General features: G+C 44.8%; 4 protein-coding genes across 5 annotated transcripts; 3 read left to right on the top strand and 1 right to left on the bottom strand.

The window, feature by feature from the left end:
* Positions 1–811: 811 nt before the first annotated feature.
* unc119.2 (unc-119 lipid binding chaperone B homolog 2) lies at positions 812–23,476 on the bottom strand. Its single transcript, XM_063191166.1, has 6 exons — positions 23,387–23,476; positions 8,511–9,014; positions 3,885–3,998; positions 2,630–2,732; positions 2,115–2,287; positions 812–1,176 (listed from the first exon to the last, which is right to left on the bottom strand). Exons 2-6 carry the CDS (start codon positions 8,800–8,802, stop codon positions 1,046–1,048), a joined length of 813 nt encoding a protein of 270 aa, XP_063047236.1. The 5' UTR covers positions 8,803–9,014; positions 23,387–23,476; the 3' UTR covers positions 812–1,045.
* Positions 9,023–13,363, top strand: si:ch73-248e21.5 (mucin-2). The gene is made up of 2 exons (XM_063191023.1): positions 9,023–9,804; positions 10,044–13,363. The coding sequence occupies exons 1-2, from the start codon at positions 9,802–9,804 to the stop codon at positions 11,868–11,870; spliced, it is 1,830 nt and encodes a 609-aa protein (XP_063047093.1). The 5' UTR covers positions 9,023–9,801; the 3' UTR covers positions 11,871–13,363.
* On the top strand, positions 13,377–17,506 carry si:ch73-248e21.7 (mucin-2). The gene is made up of 2 exons (XM_063191053.1): positions 13,377–14,177; positions 15,198–17,506. Exon 2 carries the CDS (start codon positions 15,718–15,720, stop codon positions 17,059–17,061), a length of 1,344 nt encoding a protein of 447 aa, XP_063047123.1. The 5' UTR covers positions 13,377–14,177; positions 15,198–15,717; the 3' UTR covers positions 17,062–17,506.
* Positions 20,103–27,083, top strand: tspan4b (tetraspanin 4b). Of its 2 annotated transcripts, none has more exons than XM_063191186.1 (8): positions 20,103–20,684; positions 22,922–22,991; positions 23,406–23,597; positions 24,644–24,718; positions 24,847–24,942; positions 25,070–25,192; positions 25,307–25,390; positions 25,936–27,083. In XM_063191186.1, exons 2-8 carry the CDS (start codon positions 22,923–22,925, stop codon positions 26,002–26,004), a joined length of 708 nt encoding a protein of 235 aa, XP_063047256.1. In that variant the 5' UTR covers positions 20,103–20,684; position 22,922; the 3' UTR covers positions 26,005–27,083. The 2 variants fall into 2 exon arrangements, with proteins under 2 accessions (XP_063047256.1, XP_063047248.1); XM_063191178.1 differs by having other exon boundaries at positions 20,104–20,865.
* Positions 27,084–27,123: the final 40 nt, after the last annotated feature.

The following is a 27,123-nucleotide window of genomic DNA, read 5'->3' as shown; positions in this document are numbered from 1 at the left end:
CCAATGTGTGTTGTCTCTTGTGCTGATGATAAGGGGTGTAACTACAGCCAACAGACTACCAGTGATGGGCAACCTGGATTCATTGCTTACAGCCCAGTGCCACCTATTACAAATGGCCTGGTGATTGCCTGGTTTAATGATCACCTGGAATCCCGAATCCAGGTTGCCCATCACTGCAGACTACATAGGCAACTCTGTAATGCCCATAAGACACTGAGGATCCTCGGAGGATGGCAACCCCCGGCAGCACACCAATGGCAGTTACATGTATCTCCTGAAGTCTCTTAAAGCACTTTGAGGATGTTGAGGTGATTGTGGAGGTCAATCGGTGATCCACATCATTTTTGTCTGCACTGTGGGCAAGTGGAGGCAAAGTAGAGATGGTGAGAGATTGAAACAGGCAGGTGAACTTTCATGGGTGGTGAACATGCTGATGTCATGGCATGTTAAGCTGTCTTCATGATGCATCATGATGGTTATGATGCTATGCACACTTTCCTCCTCCATGAAAGGAGCCTTGCCTGGCTTGGCCCTACTGCCATTGGGACCAGTATAGTCTGTTTCACTCTTCCGCCATCTCCATCTCCATGTTAGTCTGTGGCAAACCAGTGGGCCATGACTTGAATTTGACTCTCTGTCAAAAAAACAGGCCTTTGGGTTTAGAGTATTTGTTTATACAGTAAGATGTCAATATCAAATAATATCAAGGAGTTTATATAGTTGATCATGGCCCAACTTTACACTATGAATTTATCCTTAAATGTTTACATAAAACTGGATCCAACACATTCAAAAATAAACAAAAAGCAGCTTAATTCACACAACAGACTTTATTATCATTCCTTTATTACAGGTTGTCTTATTGTAAATAAGTCATGAAAGTCACATCTACATCAGTAACACCAGTGTTCTTTACCAACATCAGAAAAGCTCAGAATCTTGGGAAATCTATTACATAAAAAGGACTAAATTCAGCACACCCAAATCCTTGTCAGTGTTTCGGAGACCCCCTTTTAGACCAGCTGAAGCGTGGCAGGTGGCCATATTAGGACGAGATGATGTAGCTATACTTGGGGCTGAAGGAGTACTCAGCTTTGTTGTGCATGATCAGTTTGTTGTTAGCAAAGTAGAAGCTGTCGGAACGCATCTCAAAGGGGCTCGCGATCATGTCCTCAACTGGGAAGAGAGAAACACAATAAGACACATACAGAAACATGCACGCACGCAGGCACGCACGCACGCACGCAGGCACGCACGCAGGCACGCACACACAAACACTTATAAGACTGAAATACAAGTATACTGGTCACTGACACATTTAAAAAGCTGTTTATACAAGTCTTGTTTTGAATTTGCAAGTGTAGAAGGATACTCTTCTCAACTGGCCAAACATCAACAACATTAACAAACAGGAGAAGGAGGTATACCCAATGTACCCAACTTACTAGTTACACAGTGTAAATATATTGGGTATTATGCAAACTGCCACATATACACTTACAGAGTGTAAATAAATTGAGTAGAAATAGTGCAGCCCCCCTTGCCTGCCTTTTAATTTCAGACATGCCCTCTACTTTAGTGTTGTTGTTACTAAAATGGATATGATCAAGTCATAATGTGTTAGTAAAGACTAAAGCAATTTTATAATTCTGCACATACTGTAGCTAAGTTTTCCATAGGTGAAACGTCAGGTCCAAGAATAGCCTACGCAGCTTCAATGGCCAAGTAAATTAGCTCAGCCATACTGTCAGAATATGTTTTATGCCTGGCAGGTTGGTCTAGCTTCACACACCATAGGGTAGAATCGTATCTTGATTATGAATCTGGTCTGCCTCTGTCCGCTATTATATGGCTTGCCAGTTGCCAGGGTACAATTTCAACATAGTTTCCCAACTAGACCGATGGCGCAAAGACATGTCTCTCCTCTATGCCTATGCACTGTTGAATTAATATCAGTGTTGTTTTTTTCATACTCTAATATCATACCAATTTACAGTAATATGGTTTCAATATAGTTTCCTTCACTACACAGATGGCACAATGGCATGTCTCTTCCCCATGCGTATGCGTAGTTGACTTCAGATCAGTGTTGTTGTTTTGCTTTCCAGGCCTACCCATCTCCGGCTCCAGCTGAGGCAGGCTGTAGATGTGCTCACAGGTGTTTCTGCTGTCCGGGATGCAGAAGCCAAACTCAAAGTCAAAGCTCTTCAGCAGCAGGTTTCTAAAGTAATGCCTCTCTATCAGACGGAACTTATTTACGGCGTTGGTGCCCACTGTAAACTCCAGCCTGTGGGTAAAAAAATGGAGACATTCATTTTGTTGTAAATGTTTTGTTATTATACTGTTACAACAAAATATTGTGCTTTTTATTGTTAGAGTAAATTGTTTGGTATAGAGAAGCTCGAGGTAAATGTGATGATGCACAATATGATACACACACACAACAACATACATACACACAAATGTAAGCACAATGCACATAACCATACACATTCATGCACAGAGAGCCAGGGAGAGAGAGAGAGAGAGAGAGAGAGAGAGAGAGAGAGAGAGAGAGAGAGAGGGGGGAGAGAGAGAAGATATACATGTATATATTAGCTGTGTGTATTAATATTCCATATCAACTTACGTGGCTCCGATGTCCCTGAGGGCGAGGAAGGCCGGGGAGAAGTGATACTGGATGAAGCGTCCCTGCTCTCGCGCCTCCTGCTGCTGCTGCTCACTGATGATATCTGGGATGGAGGCATGGGGAGAGAGAGGGAGAGACGGAGAGAGAGATGGATAGAATAGAGGAGGAAGTGGAGGAAGAAAGGGAGGAATGCATGGGAGAGGTGAAGGGATGGAGCAATGGATGGGGGAAAGAAATGCGAGACAATTGATGAATGAAGGGAGTGAGGCAATGGACAGAGGGATAGAGGGATAGATGGATGGAGGGATGGAGAGTATGAAGGGGGAGAAAGGGATGGGTGAATGGATGGAAGACGAGAGGGAGTGAGGAAAGGAAATAGGAACAGAGGGATCGAGGAAGAAAAGCAGGATGATTATATGGATCAGTGGAGAAACAGATATATGGATGGATGGATGGTGGAAGAATGCATAGAGTGAGGAAACGAGAGTAGTTGGAGGGATAGGGGGATGAATGGAGAGAGGAAAGGATGAATAAAGGAAGAGATGAGTAAAGGAGCTTCATCACAAATGAGAAAATCCAAAAGCAGCCCATTTCATTCAAATACAATTGAACTATCACCAACATGATCTGTTTATAATCACCTCTGCATGCCGTCCCATTGACAAGTCCTGTATATATATTACGGAACTTTGGTAAACCTTCAGCATGTTATGCAGGGAAGCTTACAGGGAGACAAAGGGGTCCATTATCCCGAGCCCAGGGAGAGGGGGGGCCCAGAATTGGGTCCCCATTACACTATGTATTGGATGGAGGGGAGGGGGGATTTCAGATAACTTTGTCCCAGGCTTGGCAAAAGCTGTTAGCGGCCCTGATGTTATGTACCGAGGGGCAAGAAGGCCGTATCAAAATACCTCAGCCCACAGAAATAAACATGAAATTTTGGCTAACAGCATAAAGCTCTCTGAGAGTCGTGTATATGCAAATATTTGTGGGATTCCATGTAGCAGGGTTCATTATGCGATAGCTTATACAAACCACAAACACAGATCTGAATGTCAGCACTTCTGTCCCTACTCTGGGTTAGAGTTCATGCACTGCACACATACCCAAGGAAGCTGACAAACAGGTAATTTGTCCTGGGCCTAAGGAGAGAGGGCGCCCAGAATTGGGTCCTCATTAGATTGTATATTGGGTGGGAAGCCTTTTTAGGCGACTTTGTCCTGGGCCTAAGGCTGTCCGCAGCCCTGCGACATACCTGTTGGACAGTGTTTCTTAATGTCGAGAATGGTAGCGCCGCTGTCCAGGTCCCTGATTTTGAAGCGTGTGAAGATGATGTTGTAAATATTATCCTCAGGCGAGCACAAGAAGTCTGTACGTGGCAATAAACACAACAAGGAAGGGAAACACACAGATGCACTCCAGTTAGCAAATGATCAACACTGACACCACACTGCTGCTCTGAATAAAGCAGGGGTGGGAAACCTTTTTCATTCGAAGGGCCACTTCAAATTCATCCGAGGGCCGTAAAAGTCCTCCGAGGGCCGTACTATGAACATAAACCAGGATTTTCCCCTTCACTTTTGGCCTATATTGAAGGCAGCCACATTTTAAACAAACACCACCTTCTCTAGGTTCCCTGAATACAACTTAAAGGGGCATTCCACCGGTGGAGACATGAATATGTTACTGAAAGTGGGTCATATGTATAGTAGAATAGTAACATACATTTCTAATTTGGTGCCTTCTTAGCCAAGAAAAGGCAGAAAATGACTTTTTAGTGCTTGTGGATTTGTGACAACAATCCCCATAATGCACTGCAATGCTCAAGTTCCACAGGCCACACCCAGTTATTTGGGACTCTTTGCATCATCCCTCCCTCAGCTTGCAGGCAGTGTTGCCAAATTGGGCTGTTTCCCGGCCAATTGGGCTGCTTAGGATGGTCGTGTGCGGGTAAAAATGTTTTTTTAGCAGAAAAACCCGCCCAATTTTAGCCATAGAAATCAATAGAATTGGGCGGGATTTTGAGCTTCTAGACTGGTTTTGAGCATTTTTTGGGCTGGAAATCATCAGCCTCATCTGGCAACCCTGCTTGCAGGTGCATCACAGTGGGACAGACATCACTGGAAAGGAGAAGCTGGAGCACACTGCAGCTTAGTTTTCAAGACTTTATTTTGTGCACACACGCGACCAACGTTTCTGTGTTGCTACACCTTCTTCAGAGTCAAATGATAGCAAGAGAGAGACACACATTTCAAGACTTGACATTCACAGGTGATCCTACTTGGTTTGGCTAAATTGGTCTGATCTCATTGCAGGTAATTGACCCCACCCCCAACACCAGGACAAGATTGTAGACAATTAGACAGCTTGCCAACTTCCCAAAACAAAATAAAAAAGTGAAAAAAACAATACACAAAGAACATTGTCAATAAAACCACAGCTACAATTATTAGAAGACCACAGCCGCGATGCTGGAACAATTTGTTACAGAGAGCAAGACATATTGTGTTCCTCATTTATGCCCTGAGGCTCCACTGAATTTAGAGTATGAATCCAAAATGCCTTTCCACAAAGCCTCTCTGTCTAATTGTCTGCAATCTTGTCCTGGTGTTGGGGGGGTGGGGTCAATTACCTGCAATGAGATGAGACCAATTTAGCCAAACCAAGTGGGATCACCTGTGAATGTCAAGTCCTGAAATGTGTGTCTCTCTCTTGCTATCATTTGACTCTGAAGAAGGTGTAGCAACACCGAAACGTTGGTCGGGTGTGTGCACAAAATAAAGTCTTGAAAACTAAGCTGCAGTGTGCTCCAGCTTCTCCTTTCCAGCTATGCCAGTGACTTACTCTCAGTGTTGCCAGATGAGGCTGATGATTTCCAGCCCAAAAAAATGCTCAAAACCCGCCTGGAAGCACTAAATCCCGCCCAATTCTATTGATGTCGATGGGAAAGATTGGGCGAGTTTTCCTGTAAAAAGCCATTTTTACCCGCAGACGGCCATCCCAAGCAGCCCAATTGGGTGGGAAACAGCCCAATCTGGCAACACTGCTTACTGGAGCCTCAATGCCAGTGATTTCAAAAGCACTGGGACACTGATCTGTGATAGGTCTGTTAGAGCATTAGGTCCACCCCCCTATGGGCGGGGTTGAAAAGGTGGGAAAAAGGCTTGTAGTCTCAACAGAAATCCACCTCTCTTACACTTCCTATGTCGATGATGCAAAATGACCATTTTTACATCATTGACATAGGAAGTGTTAAGAGATGAATGTGGATTTCTCCAATCTCAGGGGGAATTGAGAGATTTTTGAAAGACCATTCAAAAGTATGACTGGGTGTCTATCAATGGAAAGCCTAATGCAAAATGGGTGGAGTGTCCCTTTAATGTATTGCAAATGCATTTTCTAAGATTCCTTAACAAAATATGTCATATTTCATGTGAAGCTGAATAACAATAAAATTTCATCGGGGGCCGGATAAAACGGCCTCAAGGGCCAAAAACGGCCCTCGAGAGATGAAATAAAATCTACTTAAAGTCTACTTAAAGGTGCACTATTTAAGATTGTGGCCAGAGTAGGTATTGCAACTATGCTGCTCATTGAAACTGTGCTGCCTATTGCCAAATTTGATCTTTTCATGAATATTAATAAATAACAATCCAAAATGTATTAGTATGACCAAAGAGGGTGGAGTGATAAAGGGGTTCAAAACACGCCCACCCAATGCAAAAGAGTGTGCTCAAGTTGGGTCTCTGAAGGGGGCGTTGTCCCCTCCTTCTTCCTCTATTTTTGGGGTGTTTGCATGAGAAGTGCGCTACCGCCATCTACAGTGCTAAGGGGACTCCATTTATTCTCAACTCAGGACTCCGAAGGTCTCCTAACTGAAGGTCTATCTCTTTCTATAAGATCTCTGGTACAGTATGTCTACAGGACCGCTAAAAATGGTGGACCATGGAGAAAGACCCCCTTTTCATGTAGCCTATGTAAAATGCAATTTTGCCTGTAATAATGAATACTTAGAATTTAATGGTGGTGGGAAGTGTTTGTTTGAAAGGTACATTTTCTGAATGGCCAGCATGAATTCTGGAAATTAACTAATTAAAGTACTAACGTCAGTTCTGGCCAGGCCATGGTAGTCAAGAAGCTTGCTGCCCTCCCCTTCATCTAATTAATTCCTAATTGATCCAGGTGCATTCCCTCAGCTGATAATCTTTCTTCCCTAGCGATTGGCCATACAGCTTCGGCACGCCTTTTAAATTCTATCCACTTCCTCTCAATTGTATGCTGCTCGGTTTTTGCTACCCACCACCTCCCCTGCTCCACCTTGTCGTGTATGATGTGACATGTTCTCTTATCACGTCGCTTGGCTCTGTTCATGGGGGGTTATCTCTTGCCCTGTCCTGCTGGGGTGAGAATTCCCTAAACTGCTACCGCCAAATGTAATTCATAATTTCAATAAAATAAATTTCATTTATATTCTTCTCTTGTGTTTCTTGACTGAAATGGTTCTGACAGAATTAAACATAAAAATATTGCACACACATGCCCATTAAAGTTGATTCTGTACAAACCTAGTACAACATTCAAATGAATAAATCAATGAACACAACAAAATTACCATAAGTGTATTTCTGGCCTAACTTACCGCTCCAAGCCTGACAGTGTTTCAAAGGAAGGCCTTGACCTACAAAGTACCAAGGCTCTAAGGGTAGGGTACTGCCGGCGAGGCGGCGAGCCATGTTTGATTCCGGCCGGGGTCATTTGCCAGCCCTCCCCCATATCTCTCTCCCACTCATTTCCTGTCCCACTCTTCGCTGTCCTGTCCGAATAAAAAAGGTGACCACCCCCCAAATTCAGCAAATACTGTAACTCTTCTCCTTTGTCTTGCAAATGTATATCTAACTGCCCTGACTGCACAGAGGACACAGCCATAGTGACTTGACTGTATCCATAATCAATCAAATAAGCACTTAAAACAATTACAGGTTATGCCAACAAACGGCAACTTTGTGTACATTCTCCACATTCATTTAAAAACCACAACACTAGAGGGCGTATGTTTGGGAAAGTAGCAGCATGTGTGCTGTATCACTGTTGAAGGGCCTCTTCTGGAAAACACATTAGTGCATGATGCTGCAAACGCATGTGATTTATTGGTGTGATTCATATTGTAGACAAACTATTCTGAATCTGGGTCATATTGTAGACGCCATGAAGTTTGCAAAAGTGGGCTTGTTTCCTTTATGTTCAATCAACTAAATGAGTGCACAATGTCATGAATAGCCACAACATGCCAGCCAATACATTCCATATGGAGCGTAATGTATTTGTAGGATATGCATGCAATTCTCATTCACAAGCTTCTCTACTTTGCACTGGAAACTATGAGATGTGATATGCTTCATGTAAGCACTTTTACTCAAAGCTGCTCAGCAATACCAACTCCTCTAGTCCTAATCACCTGCTCCTGTGAAAGAGACGGTATGTTTCCATTTGTCTCAGTATTGTCTGACTGTAATATCATAGATAAATGAAAGCCTACATAAGTGTACATTTGATGAAATCTTGATAATAACTCCTAACCAGGGAAGCAGGCAAGGGAGCAAAGGGGTCAGTTGTCCCAGGCCCAAGGAGAGAGGGGACCCAGAATTGCGTCCTCCTTACATAATGTATTGGGTGAGGGGGCTTTTCAGATGATTTTGTCAAAACTGCCGGCAGCCCTGAAGTTATTAGCAACAGTATTGTCATAGAGGTCATAGAGTTTAGGTCAAGTACTATATTATCATACAGACTGCATCTACAGGTATACAGTACATCGACCAAAGTGTATAGCACAGAGATGACATCATGGGCAGCCATTACGGCAACCGCATATCCACTCACTCACCCAGCGTGTATCCGGACAGCCTGAGCACCTGGTTGGGTGTGACCGGCTCGGTGGGCTTCCAGCCGGGCAGGAGGTCTCCCTGTATGCCCACCACCGGGTCCCCGTCCAGGAAGCAGTTCCAGTCCACCATCTCGCTGTCATAGCCCCACTCTGCCTCTTCGTCGTCGTCTATCTCGGCCCCAATACCCAGCTCAGCGTCCTCCTCCTGCTCTTCGTCCTGGGCCTCTATTGCCGCGGGCGATTCCCACTCTTCCTCCTCGCTGTCTACTTCTCTGTCCTCCTGGTTCTCCATTTTTTAACGGGCCTCGTCGACCGTAACCTTATCTTTCTTCTTCTTCTTACCTGTCCTTATTTGTCCCTCTTTGTGTTTGTCGTTTACTTCCCTTCCACTTTCCCTTTGCTGTCACCAGTGTTAGTACGTGTCCCTGTGCCAATGACTCAGACAGATTAGGTCAATGTTGGGCCACTAATCCAAGGCAATCCCCAATTAAATGCAGACGCAGCCTATGGCAACATAGCAGGGACACAGCAACACAGAGAGATTACTGCGGACAAGAGTTCAGTAAATAGACAGACAAACAGACAGAAGAGGGAGGCTGTAGTAGATCACTGGCAGATGAGTGAATGACCAGATTTTCAGTGGTTTCCAGTGATACAATATACACAACAGTGATAAACAAACTGATTGCCAGTGATTAAGGAAACTGAAAGAAAGGGAGAAATGGGTCAGTTGTCCCGGGCCCAGGAAGAGATAGGGCCAAAAATTGTATCCTCAATACATTTGGGTGAAGGGCCCTCTGCTGACTTTGTCCTGGGCCATGCCAAAGCTGTCAGTGGCCCTGCCCTGGTGGTAGCCAAAGTATGTGGCCTTTTCTGGGAGGCCATTTTGTGAAATGCCATGTTTGCTCAACTCTGATGGTACAACACACACTTCACACAACACAGAGCGTGTTACGGTAAATGATCTAATCACAAGTTTGGAAATGAACTACTGTGAAACTGACTCAAGCGGATGCTCAAATGTGACACTTGTTCGGTGACACATGAGTTGTAGTGAGTGTGGATTTGAGGCGTTAAAAAAACCACATCCTGTTTTTTTTCTCCCCCAACAACACTATGATCCTTCTATCACTATGACAGTCAAGGAGGAAGTTTTTTTGTCGTCGCTAAGATATGATTGGTCCCCTGAGATTTCCCAGAAAGCCACAGTAGAGCTGGTGCCTCGACATCACAAGCAGAAGTGGTGTAGGAAGTGGAGGACAATGCGACATGAGAGGAAAAAAGATCAGCTATGGTAAGTCATGTTAATATGTTTGATAATAAATGCCTTGATAACTCACATGCACAATGAAAGACTTTAGTAAAGTAGACTGTATTGTTGGTGATGATTTTTTTTTTATTTGGACACGTATCCAAAGTTGAAAAGGGTCATGTCATTTTGAAACCAAAACAACCTGAATCTGCTGTCTGAGAGCTGACATTTCGTTTTTCTCTTGAATGTTCTTCTTGATCACATCGACACGCTATGCACAGGCGCTGTACTCTCAGATGATTTGGGTGCTGTTTTCTGTGGCTGTCTGCGTGTGCCATGTCCTCGCTGAATCGACCCTGGCTTCCTTGCTCGATGGGAGTAACGCCATGGCAACCCCTGCAGTAACCATAACAAACCTCAGGTTCAGCACGACGTCGGAAGAATTAGCCGTGGGAGGCGTTTCATCATCACCATCAAGAGTAGAAGAAGAAGCGACGACAACAATGGCAGTTCAAACTACAACACCATCAGCAGCACAGTCGGACGTCAGCAGCACAGACAACACAGAAAAACTGGACCATGCAGATGGAACTACGGCAGATTCATCACTTGAAAAAACAAACATTTTATGGTCAACCCTCGGATTGACTACAACAAATGGGGAGACAAACACACTAAACACTAACACTGACGGGTTGGCTGCTCATACAGCTTCCACACCTGCAGCACAGCCGCAAGCCACAACCTCATCCTTTCTCACTGTCATTTCCACTAAAGAGCAGACCACCACCACCACTCAGATCACAGGTTTGGGTCCCACCACAGCAGAGGAGCACTGGCTCTCCCAGCAGACGTCAGGCCCATCTCCTCCTCCACAAGGGCCTAAGGCCACTGCTGGCCCTTGGGGAGTCGTGGCCAGCTCACAGACAACCCCCCCTGGGCCTGAGAGTAGCAACACTGTGGCAGTAACGCACCAGGCTTCAGTCGATGGGACGAATGACACCGATTGGAGTGTAATCCACACAGAGTCCAGTGCAGCAGGTTTGGCCGAATCCTCAGGCGACACCGAATCCACCATGTCTCCCACGGGGCATTCGACTCAGTCGGAGCCAGACAGCACTGGGACAGAGAGGGAAGGGGAAACCCTGACCGGCAGCACGCCAGCGAGGCATGACGCAACGACGCCTGAGGCAGACACTACCACAACCTCAAGTGTCCAGCTCAATGTCACAATAACTGACAATGACACACACACCACCACCACACCCACCACTAGCAGCCTCAGCACAAACCTCAGGACGATATTCGCCACTCTCAAAACGACAGCAGCAACGGCACATACCTCTCCAGCTCCAACAGCACACACATCTACGAGCACGGACATGGAGAGTGGCACGTCAAACCTCAGTCTGTCTGTCGCCATCACCGATAGCACTTCATCACCCCTCAACTCCTCCACCCTGCCACCACCACACACGGTGACCACACTCTCATGGGTGACAACATCAACAGGGGACAGCACAAGCCCAAAGGACCCACAGAGTCGCACCACTACTATCTCCTCAGACTGCCCTGAGGTGGTCTCCACTCTGCTCTCCACCAAGCTGACCCTCTTCCTCACCATGTGGGTGCTGGCCATGCTGGCCTCCTTCTTCCTGGGCCTCAGCATCTTCCTGTGGGCGCGGCTGAGCGCGGTGAGGAGGAGCGGCAGCTGGATGGTGCAGAAAGAGAGAGAGAAAGATAGAGGGAGAGGGGTCAACGGGAGAGCGGGAGGTGGAGGAAGAGGAGGAAGAGGAGGAGGAGCGCAGGAAAGGGGAACTGCGGAGGAGTGCGACAGCCTGTGGGCGAGCCCCAGCGCCACTGTGGAGGAGAGAGTGGAGTTCTGGTACGCCAACGCCACCATGACCAACAGCAGCGACCGCCACAGAGGGAGGCGGGACTCAGACAGGAGGAGGAATGGCAGCGAGAGGAAGAGGGAGGTGATGAACGGGGGGCTGTGGTCTCAGCCCAGAGTGACTGTTGCGGATATCACAGAGTTTTGGTACGGCCGGGACAAGGCCCGGAATCACCAGACAATACCGGAGGAGGAGGAGACTCACTATGTGTAGACTGAGAGTGCATTCCAATAGGCACACTCCCATCCTCCACTTGTGCTTGTGGCCTCACCCCGCCTCCTGCCCCCGCCTCCCTGGAGAAAACAATAAAGTTTCCCAGCTGTCAGTTTAGCCAAAACTATTTTTGGGGGACTATTCTTCATTCACCATCCAGTTTGCAAATGAGAAAATTACTTTACAATTGAGTTTTTGCGAGATATTGAAATATAATGCTGTTGTCGGTGATGTCATCATGACATATTACTTCCTGGTACGAGGCCACAAGCACAAGTGGAGGACGCAAGGTCGCATATTGGAACGCAGACTGAATATGGACATGGATTAAAAGGACACAAGTGCACAAGGACAGAAGGACTGTGTGTATGACACATGCTGTGCAAATAAACTTGCCTTGCCTTGCCTACAGACACTGGACCAATACGTTTGAGCCTCACAATTTTCGTCTGCTACTGTGGGCCATTCATTTGTATATTAATGTATTAAAAGTAGTCAATTATTCTGTGTTTTGTCTTATAAAGTAAATATTTGTTACAACCATGATCCTGTTATTTGTCAAAGTGCTCAGTTCTGGACACGCATGCATTTAGTGGAAGCTGCTGCCTCAGGTGTTTGAGAAACGTGAGACTGTTCACATGTGCAAGGCAGGAAGATGTTGCAGTTATGGGAGATTGCTTTACAGAGAAAGAGGAAATGATACTGACTTTTCATCCGTTCAGGGAACACACCCTCTGCTGGCACTCACTATTAGAGAACAGATTATGCCACCTAATTAAATGTCACCTTTGCGTACTGTGCAGGCCAAAAGTTTGGACACACATTCTCATTCAATGCATTCTCTTTATTTCCGTGGCTATTTACATTACATTGCAGACTCGCACGGAGGGGATCAAAACTATGCATGAACACATATAGATGTATGTGCTGGATAAAAAATACCAATTCTAGTATTTGTCAAACAGCGATGTCAGCTGTCTATATATCTGATGTCAACACGGCATAACTGATGGTCCCATACATTTCAAAAGGCTTATTTTTGTCTATTTTCAAGTAAAAACACCCAGTCAGTGAAGTCAACACAAGTGTCATCCAATTACTCATTACAATTGTAGAACTACAGATTTAACCCATTGATGTCTGATGTTGCATTGCGCAACAAAGTCTCTGTTTGTTTGAGATGAACACATTCTAATGAAAGATGAGCAACTTAGAGCATATTTTTATGTGCTTCAGAAGCTGAGATATTTCGTTTTTTATAGGCTGTGGGCAGCTTTTCTTAAAAAAGGGCTCAGGCATTCAGCACCCTTTTTTGCAGGTGCCTTAGGCGTCAATGGGTTAAGATGTTTAAACCTTGTTTTAGGCATGTACTGTACATACCATTCAAGCACATGCAAGTACATGCAAATACTGTATTTGCAAGCATGCATAACTCATTTAGACAAACATTGACAAAGACACAATCGACAAAAGGACAAACTCACTAATAAATGCGTGAGTGAGTTAACTGCCAAGTTAACTGGCAGGAAAATAAATTCTATATCCATCTGTACTAGTGTGTGTTTTCATACCGTGCAACATATCAGAAGACATGACTTCACTTCTACTGAAATAAGTTTCCAAGAACTGTGTAGAGAGCACACTGTACAGTCAAATCTGATGTGCATCTGATAGCTGATGTGAGACTCACACGCCCAGCTTCCTGTCTTTAACGTTTCTCGTGAACTCCATCACCCTAACACCTTTTTCCTCTCACACGTACACCACACACACATGCTGAGTGTGAGCATGTGTCTGTCTGTAGGTTTTTGAGGATCCAACAGAGAGATGCCACCAATATTAAGCCTGGGTAAACAAACATACGTGATCATGATCACGCTCACGAGCGAGGACGCACACATGCAAACACCACAAAGTCATGCCCACACCTTTCAACACAGCACAACACCCAGCCCCAGCCCTGCCTAGCGCAGCGAATGGCTTCCTCTGATGACTCTAAACTTCTCCTTTCACAAAGCGGCAGATGAGCAAAGCCGACCGTTACACAGGAGGAGGGCAGAGTGCTGAGGTGAACAGAACTCAAGTGAAGCCTTTGCCTGGCCTCTGTCCAGCCACCCGACTATCTAGCCACAGCAGCGACAAACTGTGTCTTTTGCACCAGACGATACAGAGTGAGAGGGAAGAAAAAGAAGAAGGCGAGAGCGTGTGGCATGGAGGCAAAGTGATAGGGGAACGGAGAAGGAGAGAGTGGAACGAGGGAGTTGATGAGCAACGTTGCCACAACAAAGTCACCTCAACAGGTGTCAGGTAAGGTCTGTTCTCATGCTTGCAGACTCTAGAGTAAATAGCTTTACCCAATGGCCTGACGCACATTTACTGTGGATTCAAACAGACCATCAGGAGAAGTGATAATCATTTACGGACATACACACCATAAGAGATCTTTTGTAAGGTGGAAGAGGAAGAACATATTGTACTTCCATTATTAACACATGCGTTTGCGAAAGACCTCTACCACGATTTTATCACCAAGACCTGTGATTTGGTTATGATTATGGGCCCACGTTGTGTCAAATTACTTTGTACATCTCTAATATTTTTGGCTCTGTATTCATAGAAAATACTGTATACTGTATACTATACCTGTACAGTGTCCTTCATTTTGCCAAGACAGTAAAATAACAGCATCTTGATTATAATATATTTTGGATTCAATTATCAGTTGAAAGTTCAAAGGCAATAATAAAAAGAGGGTTAAATACAATATATTGCTGCAACAGAAATTGTGCATCCAAAACGATTCTCCCTTTTTTCCACAAAAAATCATAGCAATGTGCAGATTCTCAAACTTCTTAATCAGTAACTTGAGAGGACTAACCGAACCCCCATCCTACTAAAACAATAGCAGCAGGCAGACAAACATACTGTATGTTAAAGGGTTAAAATTAACAGCTAGTAGCCTCTTAGTGTACATGGGGTCGCCGGAGGGCCTAGTCACTATTTGCTGAAAATACTCAACTACATCATAACAACATTGCTATTACATTACCGAGAGCCTTAAGTAACAGATTAAGACATAGCCATAACGATTTTGGTGACCGAAAGGTTATAACATAGTGCAGAGCCTCAGGGGTTAATTTAAATATATAACCATTTATTGATTTATTTGTCATTCAAAAAATATGTATTATCATTATACTGTATTGTAATCACTGCAGACATTATATTCTAATCATGATGTGTGATCAAGTACGGACAGAATTTCTTAACTGTATACCTAACACATTTAACAGATCATGCTGATCACAATGTTTTCTTTTCTTGCAGCACTCCGAGTGGTCACACCATCTTCAGCTTGGCAGTTGAAAAAAAATCCCCCTCTGTATTCATAACGAGGCTGAGCAACAACCAGAAACCCTCCTTGAGTAACTGAGGTGGAAAGAGGAAGAGAGAAAGGGAGGTGAAGGTTGAGAGAGAAGAAAATAAAAGCAGGGCTGTCTTTTCCTGCCTACGTGCTTGCCTGCAACCACCAAGTCGTGCAACGCAGCACAGCATCAGTGCCAACAAAACAAGAGGGCACGAGAGGACACAGCGAAGTGCACACAGAGAAATGAGAAGAGAAGAGAAAAGAAGAGAGGAGAATATAGTTATGTTCGCTGTCACCTTTTCTTTTGGCTCTGTGAACGTGGCCAAATGAACTCTGTGACCTGTGGCCACTTTCTGACCTCCAGGATAGACCACTAGGTCACTAATACACAACACTAAGGCCTGCTACACAGGCATAAAAGGGTACACAAAACCATCCAGAAACCATCTGTGAACCTGACCCCTTGACTGTTCTTCAAGCATGGGTCGGCCTGTGTCACTTTTCATTGTGGTTCTCCTCTGCCCTTCCCTTCTTCGGCCACTTTCCTCACAGGAAGTTGCCACAGACTCAGACTCAGACTCACCCACGTCCGCTGCCGTGACAACAGTTGCTCCTGAGGAGGCAGGAGATCTCTCAACAGACTCAGATGAAGTTCAAACATTGCTCCCTCCTGTGGATGGAACCACACACAAAGACACACCTGTGGAGGTTACAACTCCTCCTTCCACATCAACTGCTGACAGCGCTCCAGACGGCCAGACGACCACCACTCCAGATGACCAGACAGATCAGGCAGAACAAGTCACCACCAGCCTTCCCATAGAGAGCACATCTACTGAAGCAGAGACCACCATGGCACCAGGTCTGACCACAGCTCTCTCCAGTGAGACCACAATGACCCCACAACCAACCACAGAGGGCAGCAGTCTTGTGGAAGCCCAAACCACTGGAACGACGGACGGTCCAACCACTAGTTTGAGCACCACTGTTTTTCCAACAACAAGCAAAACTACGTCGTCTACTCCTCCTCCTCCGACAACTCCTGGAACTACACAGTCCAGTTCAACTCCGACAACCCCAAAAGCAACCACTGTGGAAGATACGACAGAGGCGACGACCACACTCGCACCCACTACAGTGGTAACACCTCTGGTGCTCCTACAATCCAGTCCCGGCACACACGTGGCTTCCATAACACCCTTTGCTGTTGGAGCTCCCCCTGGACAGAAAAATGACGACCAGTCAAACATGCCTCTTTGGCTGTGGATCGTCATCGCCGCCCTAGTGGCCATGCTGGTCGGTGCCATCTGCGTCGCTCTGCTGGTCCAGCGTAGGAAAAAGAGGACAGATCACGTCTTTGGAGGCATGAATGGACGTAGCCAAAGGTCCAAGAAGAAGAAAGGGGAAGATGATGTCTGGGCCGGGCCCGTGTTGATGGCGGGTGAGGGGAACAACTGTGAGGGCAAAGGGGGTGATGGAGATCATGTGGAAGGTAATGGTGGTGGTGGTCTAGCTGAGATGGCCGCCGAACCCATGCTCAGCTCGTTTGCGCCCAGCGATGAGGAGAAGGCCGTGGGAGCGGACGGCACGAAGGAGGCCAGGAGATGGTCGGAGCGTTCGCCACTGCTGTACATCGACGAGGATGCAGAGGAGGTGAAACCAACCAAGGAGGAGGCGCAGCCACCGGTCTTCTCTCAGGATGGAGGGAGTGCAGGGAAGACGGAGGAGGGAGGGGCAGGGCAGCAGGAGACAGGGGGCACGTTGGGAGAGACGAGTGAGGTGCTGAACGGAGGTATAGCCTTCTGCCAGACCACAGCAGTGTGACCGGCCGCGTGTTCCAGTCCAGACAGTGCAACAGTGCCGTGCAGAGAACTTTGGTGGGGCAGGGGCTAAGATTTTTTTGAAAACTGTTGTTTGTCTAATTTCTTGACATTTCTTCAAACGACATTCAGTTAAAACGACAAATTGTTAGTTGTTTGTTTTGGGATTTTTCCACATTATTTTGAGAATGTAATTTCTGTTTTGAGAAATGAGCCAGACCAATGAAAAACCTGTAATATATGGGCAGTACTTTATGTATGTAAATTTACAGTGAAGAAAGTTACTATGAAATGTCCTTGGTAGAATTGGTCAATTGTCTGTGTTGTCCAGCTGTATTAAACTAAATTTTAATTACATCCTGATAGACCATAGGTCTATATGGGCTCACTAGCCAATAAAAAAAGGCCCTGTCAAAGGGGCACTAGGACAGTGGTTCTTAACCTGGGGTGCGGGCACCCCCTGGGGGTGCGCCGGAGATTCTAGGGGTTGCGCAGAATTTTGTTTGTGTTGAGGTTCTGCCCAAAATTATGGTTATAAACATTATAGTTAGGTCAAATTAAGACCAAATTATAACATGTTATGGTCCCCATTTTAAGTCATTAAGGTATTGATTAATGTCTCAAGCAAGAATCATTGTAATGAATCACTTAAAAAAAAAATTAGTGCATATACATGTGCAGAAGTTTGTGTTGGGGGTGCGCGGCTGGTCTAAGACACAGGGAAGGGGTGCGTTCAGAAAAAAAGGTTAAGAACGACTGCACTAGGACATCAAAGAGCACAAGGGCAGGGGCTAGAGGCCCTGTAGCACCCCTTATCTGCACAGCCTACAGTGCCTTCTCAAATGAGATTCTCAAGACTTGTCACACAGGCATCAATAGGAACGTCACCCAGTCTACGGGAAACATGGAGAAAGCTAGGGATAACCTATGGGTAAACCTGTGTGTCCACTGGTTCAAGAGAAAAAGAGACATTGTTCAGGGTTTACATCCCATCTGTTTGGACTATCTAGTGTTTCATTGACCTTTGTAGTAGAAACGTTATGGTGGTGAAACCACTATAATATATAGTAATGCCACTATTGTATGAATGATGGATTTTCTTTGTTTTGTTTTTACTGGACTATCTAAAAAACACACTCATTGCTTGTACATAAATTAACTCAGTAGTGGTCTTAGTTGTGGTTGCACCACCTAACGTCTACTACTAAAAAATGTCAGTGACCCATTTAATTGTTGTGGTGAGAAGAGTCTTGGCTCAACTGGACAATCATATTCTGTATCGTCACAAAACTGCTTGCAAACGAGAGTGCCTCAGAGATTATCTTAAGAGCCTCAGAATGTAGTATGTAGTATGTAGTATATGTGACCAAATATCACAATCAAAGAAATTTGAATGTTTGTAATTTCCTGGTCCTAGCATAGTAAGTGGTTATGGTGTTAGGACCAGCTAAAGGATGAAATATGCACCAGATAGAACAGTAATTCTTTTCTCACTGTGAATGAAATGTTACCTTATCGTACTGCTGTGTTTAGATGATTGTTTTGATCTGAGTTATCAGTGAGAGTCTGTGCCTTTGGATTTATGCCTAATACAGATATGTAAATACAGGGACGTTCTTATTTTTATGCCTTTACACACAACAGTGAATTATACATGCAGGCCTATGTTCATAATTTAATTGATACATTTTGATAAATGTTGATCTGATTCTTCTTTTAATAAAGTATTGTTTACTGTAAAATGGCTATTTTGTTTTGTAACTAATTTCAGTATTTTGTTTGCAAAATCATTTCAGTAATTTATGTGAGGGAATTTCAGGAATTTTTATGTTGGCCACCAGGGGGAGTGTGTGACCTACTTAATTTCACATCAGCGTCATAAAGACTGCCTCGGCTTTTCTTTTAGGGCTACAGTAAAAACTGAGGCCAAATTCATACACAGCCATTGCCATGGGAACAAAATAACCTTGCCACCATAGTGACATTTTATCTGTAGATCTACTGACAAAGCGTTGATGAATGTTACGTAAGCCTGTTTTCCAACCATGACAAGGTACAGAAGTATATAAGGGGCACAAACACACAACTAAGTCAGGGAAGAGGGTTCGTAAAGGAAAGAAAGGGAGGAAGGAAAAGTGTGCAGTGTGTGTGTGTGTGTGTGTGTGTGTGTGTGTGTGTGTGTGTGTGTGTGTGTGTGTGTGTGTGTGTGTGTGTGTGTGTGTGTGTGTGTGTGCGTGCGTGCGTGCGTGCGTGCATGTGTGTGAGTGTGTGCGTGTGTATGTAAGTAGGTACATATTTGTGCTTGCGTGCGTGCGTGTGTGTGTGTGTGTGTGTGTGTGTGTGTGTGTGTGTGTGTGTGTGTGTGTGAACGATGGAGAGCTTGCAGACAATGGACATAAAATTGTGCGTACACAGCAAAAGAGAAGCCTATCGTGTACGTTTGGCCACTCAGGTAGCTCTCTAGTAAAGGCTGTGTGTGTATGTGTGTGTGTGTGTGTGTGTGTGTGTGTGTGTGTGTGTGTGTGTGTGTGTGTGTGTGTGTGTGTGTGTGTCTGTGTGTGTGTGCGTGCGTGTGTCTGTGTGTCTGTCTGTGTCTGTGTGTCTGTGTGTCTGTGCGTGCGTGTGTCTGTGTGTCTGTCTGTGTATGTGTGTGTGTGTGTGTGTGTGTGTCTGTCTGTCTGTCTGTCTGTGTGTGTCTGTGTGTGTCTGTGTGTGTGTGCGTGCGTGTGTCTGTGTGTCTGTCTGTGTATGTGTATGTGTGTGTGTGTGTGTGTGTGTGTGTGTGTGTGTGTGTGTGTGTGTGTGTGTGTGTGTGTGTGTGTGTGTGTGCATGCGTACGTGCGTGCGTGCATGCGTGCGTGCATGCGTGCGTGCATGCGTGCATGCATGCATGCGTGCGTGTTTAGGGTTGGAGAGTAGTGGTGTAGGGGTAACTGAGTGAGAGGTGAGAGGGGGAGGGGGATCGTGCAGAGGGCCAGTGGAAAAGAATGAATTCTCTGCAGAGGGAGAGAGAGCAAGAGAGACGGAGGGAAAAAAGTGAGAGATTGAGAGAGGGGGAGGGAGGGAGTGAGAGAGAGAGGTGGGGGGAGAGAAGAGAGAGCGAGAGAGGGAGGGAGGGAGTAAAAGAGAGAGAGAGAGGGAGAGAGGGAGGGGAGGGCAAACCCCTACATCTGGAAACCATTGACAGCAGGGGACCAAAGAGGCAAAACTTTGGACTAATACAAAAAAGTGGGTAAGAGGAACAAAGGGAAAAACAATACGACAAGATGACGAGCAACAGACAAAAATAGCCAAACAATCGAGTCTACAGCCGTAACAAAGCCAGAGAAGAGAGTAAACATCTGAGAGAGACAGAGAGAGAGAAGAGAGAGGAGAAGAGTAAGATAGCCCACTCTGCCAAACTTCTACACTTGAGTTCTAAAGGAAAACCAGACAGGCACTGGTTTTCATCTAGTGCTGCATTCTTGTGTCAAAGGAATCCTAACAAGGGGGGGAACGCAAGCAGCGCAGGAGGACCCCATGCGAACATCTACTACGGAATCTAATTGGAGAATCTGATCTGTGGTGGTCGGCTACAAAGCATACTTGCTAGCAAGCTGAGGAGAGCAGTTCAGGTATCAACAAGAGGTATCTATCTGGTGGCCGAATCTGAAGAAGTTAAGCCAGCGAGTTTAGTGTGAGTGAGTGAGTGAGTGCTTGTGAGGGTCCTGTGGAGGGTCTATAGCCATTGCCTTCCCTGCCTGCTTTGACTGTCAGCTTCACCACTTACCCTTTCATCACCTCAGAGGAATCTCAGCACCAACCGCAGGTAAGGCGAAAGGGTACGCGGTGGGGGCTTGACATTAGACACGGAGCTAAACACCAAGACTAACTGTCAGAGGCCACTCTCTCCTCTGAGGGCTTAACATGAGACTACAGTGTGGCCACCACGACATAGTTATGACTATGGCTGGGTGTAAATTTGTGTAACTTTCATCAATTTTGTCTGCTTCCACATAGTTGTTACACATAAAACACATGCAGTCGTCTTCCACCAGAGAAGCCTCTTGATTTGTGTCTTGGATTACTCTATCTGCCATTGGATTTGGATTTGATTGGGCATTTCATTTTCAGGTGGGATGCAATGAAAAAGTAGGCGGAGGTGTGAGGTTTCTAGAGCGATTTTTTCCCATTTGCTCCTTAAAAATCAGTGCCTTGGCATGTTGCTTTGTTACTTAATTACTGAACTTCTCATCTTTTCCTAGGAAGCTTAAAACAAATAGTAGGCTATATTAAAATGTTCATAATATCAAAATGGGCATGCAGGATTATAATTCAATACCGCTTCTAAATGGGTGGAGCAGAGAGTGGAATAGTTAAGTGACAGCACAGTACAGTAAATGAATCACAGTCTACTGACTTGTTTAATTGGGTCATCAACAAAATTACCGTAATCTCTGCACAGACACTTCAGACACATCAAAGTTCTCTGGGTGCTCAGCTGAGATCTGCTCGTGACCTCAAACTGAGTTTCTTTGATGCTGCAGAACCAGTTCTAGTAATAACAACATCAGACGACTAGGGCTGGGTATCGCAGCCATGTTCCTGTATCGATTCGATTTCGATTCTTAGGGCTTTGAATCGATTAATCACGATTCAATTCGATTCGATTCGATTCATTCCAAATCGATTCAATCCGTTCCCTTCTTGGTGCCAGGATTTCCCCCAAAAGATGCTGTTACCTATTTTTATATAAAAATGTCAAAGGGCTGTGGCTTGACAGTGTTAACAGATTGCTAATTTGTAATAAGTATGCCTAGGCCTAATTGACTGGGTATTTTCCATAGACCTACATTAAACAAAAAGAACCAAAAAAATAGATTTTGTGCCCTGTGAATCGATTATGTGAATTTCGTTTCGATTCGATCGATTAACTCGATTATTTTACCCAGCCCTACAGACGACAACATCAAACAATACATGCCATTCTCTCACGAGCGAGAGGAGAGAGAACAACTGGGAGTGAGAAAGAAACCTCCATGTTAGGAGGTTACCCTAAAATTAATAACAATCTAAAAACAACAACAACATCACACGTCATTCTCTCACGAGCGAGAGAAAAGAGAACAACTGGGAACTAGAGAAAGAGACCTCCATGTTAGGAGGGACTACTAGAGACCTCCTAAAGGACGGAACAATAGCGTTCAGCTGCTGCAGGGGAAAGAGAGATGGTTCCTGACAGACACATCCTGGCAAAAACAGGAAAATCTCTCTCTGTGAGTCATGTCACTACCCTTAGGAGAGGAGTACTGACACGGGGGGTTTCACCCTGTGGTGTGGTGAACGCTGGATAGAATGAGCAGGGAAGTTGACAAGGGGGGGGGGCAAAGGGGTCAGATGTCCTGGGACCAGGGAATCGCAGAAATCATTCCTCATTACATTGTATGTATTGGGTGGGGGGGGCCTTTTACATGACTTTGGCCTGGGCTCTACCAAAGCTGTCAGAGGCCCTGGGATTGAGCAGCAGGGTAGCAGTGAGCAGCAGTGAGCTGAGGGGTTGGTGGGGGGTGGGGTTGGGGGGGGGCAGGGAGGGCAGTCTATTGTGAAATGACCTGCAACGACACAATTAGCGCAGAGGTGGGAGAGGGCCGGCCACTTCCTCTCTGGAAAGCCCATTTCCTGTCAGCAGAACAGGCCGGTCGTACGCTGAAACTCACCACGGCGGGGACCACTTTGGATAAACAGACGTTAATTATGATGTTATATCTATCTACATAACTGCTTGTTGACGCGCCAGTCTTCTGCCAATTATGATTATCTGTTGTCTGTAAATCAAGCATCAGTAACAGTAACATCCGTCTTCTTCACCACCCCACCCTTTCCAGGATGACGGTGACACGGAGATGCCTGTGCTGCGTCAAGTACCTCATGTTCCTCTTCAACTTAATATTCTGGGTCAGTTTTACCTCACCTTACATTTTCCAAACTGCTGTATGCCCATAATGTTCATAATATATCTCAACTGTTTAGCTCTGATAATATAAGGGGTTATAGGCCTATAGGTTTATAAGGGTATAGGCTAAGAGATAGGGCACAACTCATAATACGGGGAGTCATAATACGGGGAAAATACGGGGACAGAGTCACCAGGGCCCCACATATCGGGGTCAGATTTTTGTTTTAACATCTTGACATTATAAATTGACTGGACCTTGGACCAAAAGGCCCAGAATTGGGTGCTAAGCCAATGCCTCTCATGTAGGCCTGCTGTATAACATTGTTATCACGTTTTAACTACTCATAACTGAAACCAGCACTGTGTTCACTTCTGTTAATATCTGAACTTTTACCTTACAATCTGCCATGCAGCTGGGAGGATGTGGACTGTTTGGCGTGGGGGTCTGGCTGTCCTTCAAGCAGGCCGATATCTCAGCTCTTCCGCTGTCCTTTCCCTCGCTCTCGGCCGCCAATCTGCTGCTGGTGGCCGGGGGGATCACCATGGTGACGGGCTTCCTGGGTTGCCTGGGGGCCCTGAAGGAGCAGCGTTGTTTGTTGATGACGGTGAGACATCTCTTGGCACAGCTGCATGTTGGGATGTTGGAACACAACAAAGACGGAAATAACATCAAAATAGGGGACGTTCTGGGGATTTTTTTGGGTCACTTCACTGTTTTTTCTCCACTGCAATGACAGCAATGAGGAGTTTAACATGTTAACTATTTTGTATGTTTTTATGAATGTAGGCCTATGTGTTTTTTAGTAGGCCTAGGCTAATTTAAGGCTGAAATTAAGCCATTCTTTGATTTCTCCACAGTAAATGTTACTACTATTGATTCAATGTTAATGTTGTAGGTCTACTGTGCTGATAATTTGACTGGCAAACCTCTAAAACCTAAACATAACCTTCCTTGAATGTAGGCCTATAGCCCCACTGTACATATTGGTAGCCTTCTCAACAGGGGTGCCGGGGCACCCTGGGGTGCCGCGGGCCCCCCTCAGGGGTGCCGCGGAAACGTGGCTGATAAAAAAAATATGGAATATAATACATATTTGTCTAAATTGATGAGTTAATGCTAATCAGTGGAATCTTTCATCTGGCATTTACGCACAATAAAGTAAATATAGGTCACCCCAGTCAGCAGCAACTTTGAACGAAGGTCGTGTGACGTCTCCAAATGTGTTAGGCTACTTTTCTAAGCTTTTGTGGTATCGAATGCGATGCTTGGGGTGCCTTGGAAATGTTCTCCTTGAAAGGGTGCCTCGCCTAAAGGTTGAGAAACATTGGCCTACCACATCAACACAATCAGACTCAAATTTTGCTCTCCTTTATCCAGCACAGTCTTCCTCCTTCAGTAAACATAAGCTATTTTAAATCCTGTGGCTTTACACAGTCAGTTACATCAAAGTCAGTCAAAGAGTGAGATAAATTCAGATCATTTTTCTGTGAATGGAAAGAAGCGTCAGGAAGCCCAAAAGGTGGAGGCAGACATTCTGTGGGCCTACTGTGCAACATAGCACATCGACTCCCCCTAGTGAGCAATATTTAAACATCCAGTAACTGGGTTTCTTGAGGAAAAAAATCTAACCCGCCTTTCTATGTTTTACAGTTTTTCGTCATCCTTGTAATTCTGGTGGTCACTGAGGTGATTTTGACTGTGACTGTTCATATTTACGATGATGAGGTCAGTGAAGCTTCCTTTTTGACTAGCTTTGTAAGTGTTTCTGTGACTTACCACACATAGGCCTACACTCACTTCTATTTTTGCTTCTTGTTTATCCCTTCACCTTCTCCCCACGACCTTGAAAACAGCTGGAAGAAATGGCAAAAAATGATTTGTTGGACGGCATGAGGAATTACAATAACGACACACGTCTACAACATTCATGGGACTCGCTGCAGAAAATGGTTTGTCCGTAAATAACCAAATCGACTCTAACAAACACGATGACTATAAAAACGAGCCCACTGTTAAAATGTGGGCATGTTGTTGTTGTTGATTGTTATTGGTGCTTGCCATGTTGTTTCGCCCTAGTTTAAGTGCTGTGGCGTGGAAAACCAGTTCGACTGGCGCAACATCAGCGAAGGGAATCCCCGCAATCCAGCCTCCTGCTGCATGACCGGCGACTTGGACACCTGCGACCGAAGATGGGAAGAGGTCAGATGTCACCGTCTTATGACAACAAAGCATGAATTTATACGATTCTGTTTCAATTCAGTTCAAATTTTCAATTCAAATAAATTATTTTTCCTCTTTCTCCATCATCAACAGGGTTGCTACGAGAAGGCCAAAAACTGGCTCTATGAAAACATCACATCGGTGATGGTGTTCGGAATCTGCATCGTCATCGTCCAGGTAGGCCTATCAAACAGCAGGACATAATACGACACCCTCCTTCACAAGACATGCCATTATAATAACTATGCCATAACACTCGTCATGAACAGTAATGCATATTTATGACTGCAGTCAATAATTGTCAATTACCTTGGCACAAAGTTTGTTGTCACAACAGACATCTCAAACAACAGGTTGACAGTAAAAAGGTACCGCATGGCAATTAATGACAGCAGTTACTGACATTCATTGATGCTTATGACAAGTGTGATGTCATAGTTATGACAATGTCATGTCAATCTGATGAAGAGAGTGTCTAGTAAAGTGTTGCCCAATGCTCTTGCTTTTGGAATAGATCCCTTTGCTTTCATACACAAAACTGCATACACTTACTACTAGAGGCATTCTGTTACACTGGTGAATAACTAGGTGGAAAAATATTTAGTGCATAATATTGTATGCCGGCTGTTGCATACTCATGGCATTCTTGTATTCCATGGTTCCATTTTTCTAGTTTCATATGTTCTTATGGGTTGGTATAATGATGATGTCTCTTGTTTCAGCTCTTGGCTTTGGTCTTCTCCATGATGATGTACTGCCAAATAAGACGGGCAGAGAAGTACCTGGACTGACCATACGTTTATAGGGCAGAGGTGCAATGTGGACGGATGTACAGATGAACTTGTGATTACCACAACACCTCTGTTGTGTAGGCCTGGCCTACCATCATCAACCCCATGCCCTTTGTCCAACAAGCCAAAGGCTCTGATTTTGTAATCCAGGATATGTTGTTTTGTATATATGAACTGAGATGTGCTTATGTGCTTTTGAAGTTGTGCAGACTCCATGACATGTGGATGTAAGTTGGATGTAATCATGGTAGTATTTTTCTCCAATACTATCCAATACCGTAGTTCAGTTCACCGTCTCAATACGTGTTTGATCTCTCAGTAGTATCCTTCAAGCACTACTTAACTTCATTTTACAGTATGATGGAAAATATCACCTGCTAAAAAAGCATATATATAGCCTGTAAATAGCCTACATTCATTCCATTGTCTGACCAAAAACGTTGTCATGTAATTTAACATTAATGTAAACATTTTCCTGCAAAAACCGCCACACACGTTTGTACTTTAAATTCTGCACAAGATCAAACTATAACTGCTTCAGTACGTAGGCCAATGTACATTTGAACACCCCTGTATGATTGTCTTTCATAGACACAATGGTATTTGTAAAGACAGTGAAGTGTACATGTCCTACACATCCACTCCCCACAAAAGCAGCTAATTTTTATTGAATTAATGAAAATAAAGTGCAATGGGCCAAACCACCAATCTTTACATGACACTGGTGGGTGCACACATTGCGCTAGTTTTTAATCCCATAAAATAAACTCTTTGGGGAGATTTCATTGTAACTTAAGTTGTGATAGGCCACCGCTCATCTGTTTAGAAGGTGCAGGATTCAGTAAACATTTCTGTATAAAAAGAAGGGAGATTTCATTGTGCAATGGTCACCGACTTCACTTTTTTTAATGGATGTGTTTCCATCCCTGCGACCAGCCTCAGTGAGGTGGGATGTGCACACATCTGATCATAGTCAAACATCTGACATTTGTGGCATGTACAGAATAAATCAGCAATGTCTTCATTGTAAATACCCATATGACGTTTCCAAAGCAGAATAAAGACAGTACAGGATTGTGTTTTCGTTTCTTTTTCTTTGTTTTAAAAAGAAAATTCTTT

The sequence above is a fragment of the Engraulis encrasicolus genome, chromosome 2 (genome assembly GCF_034702125.1).
Source record: "Engraulis encrasicolus isolate BLACKSEA-1 chromosome 2, IST_EnEncr_1.0, whole genome shotgun sequence".
In the NCBI taxonomy this organism is placed as follows: domain Eukaryota; kingdom Metazoa; phylum Chordata; class Actinopteri; order Clupeiformes; family Engraulidae; genus Engraulis; species Engraulis encrasicolus.
Note: the sequence above shows the minus strand (reverse complement) of the source record. Positions and strands in the feature narration are given on the sequence as shown.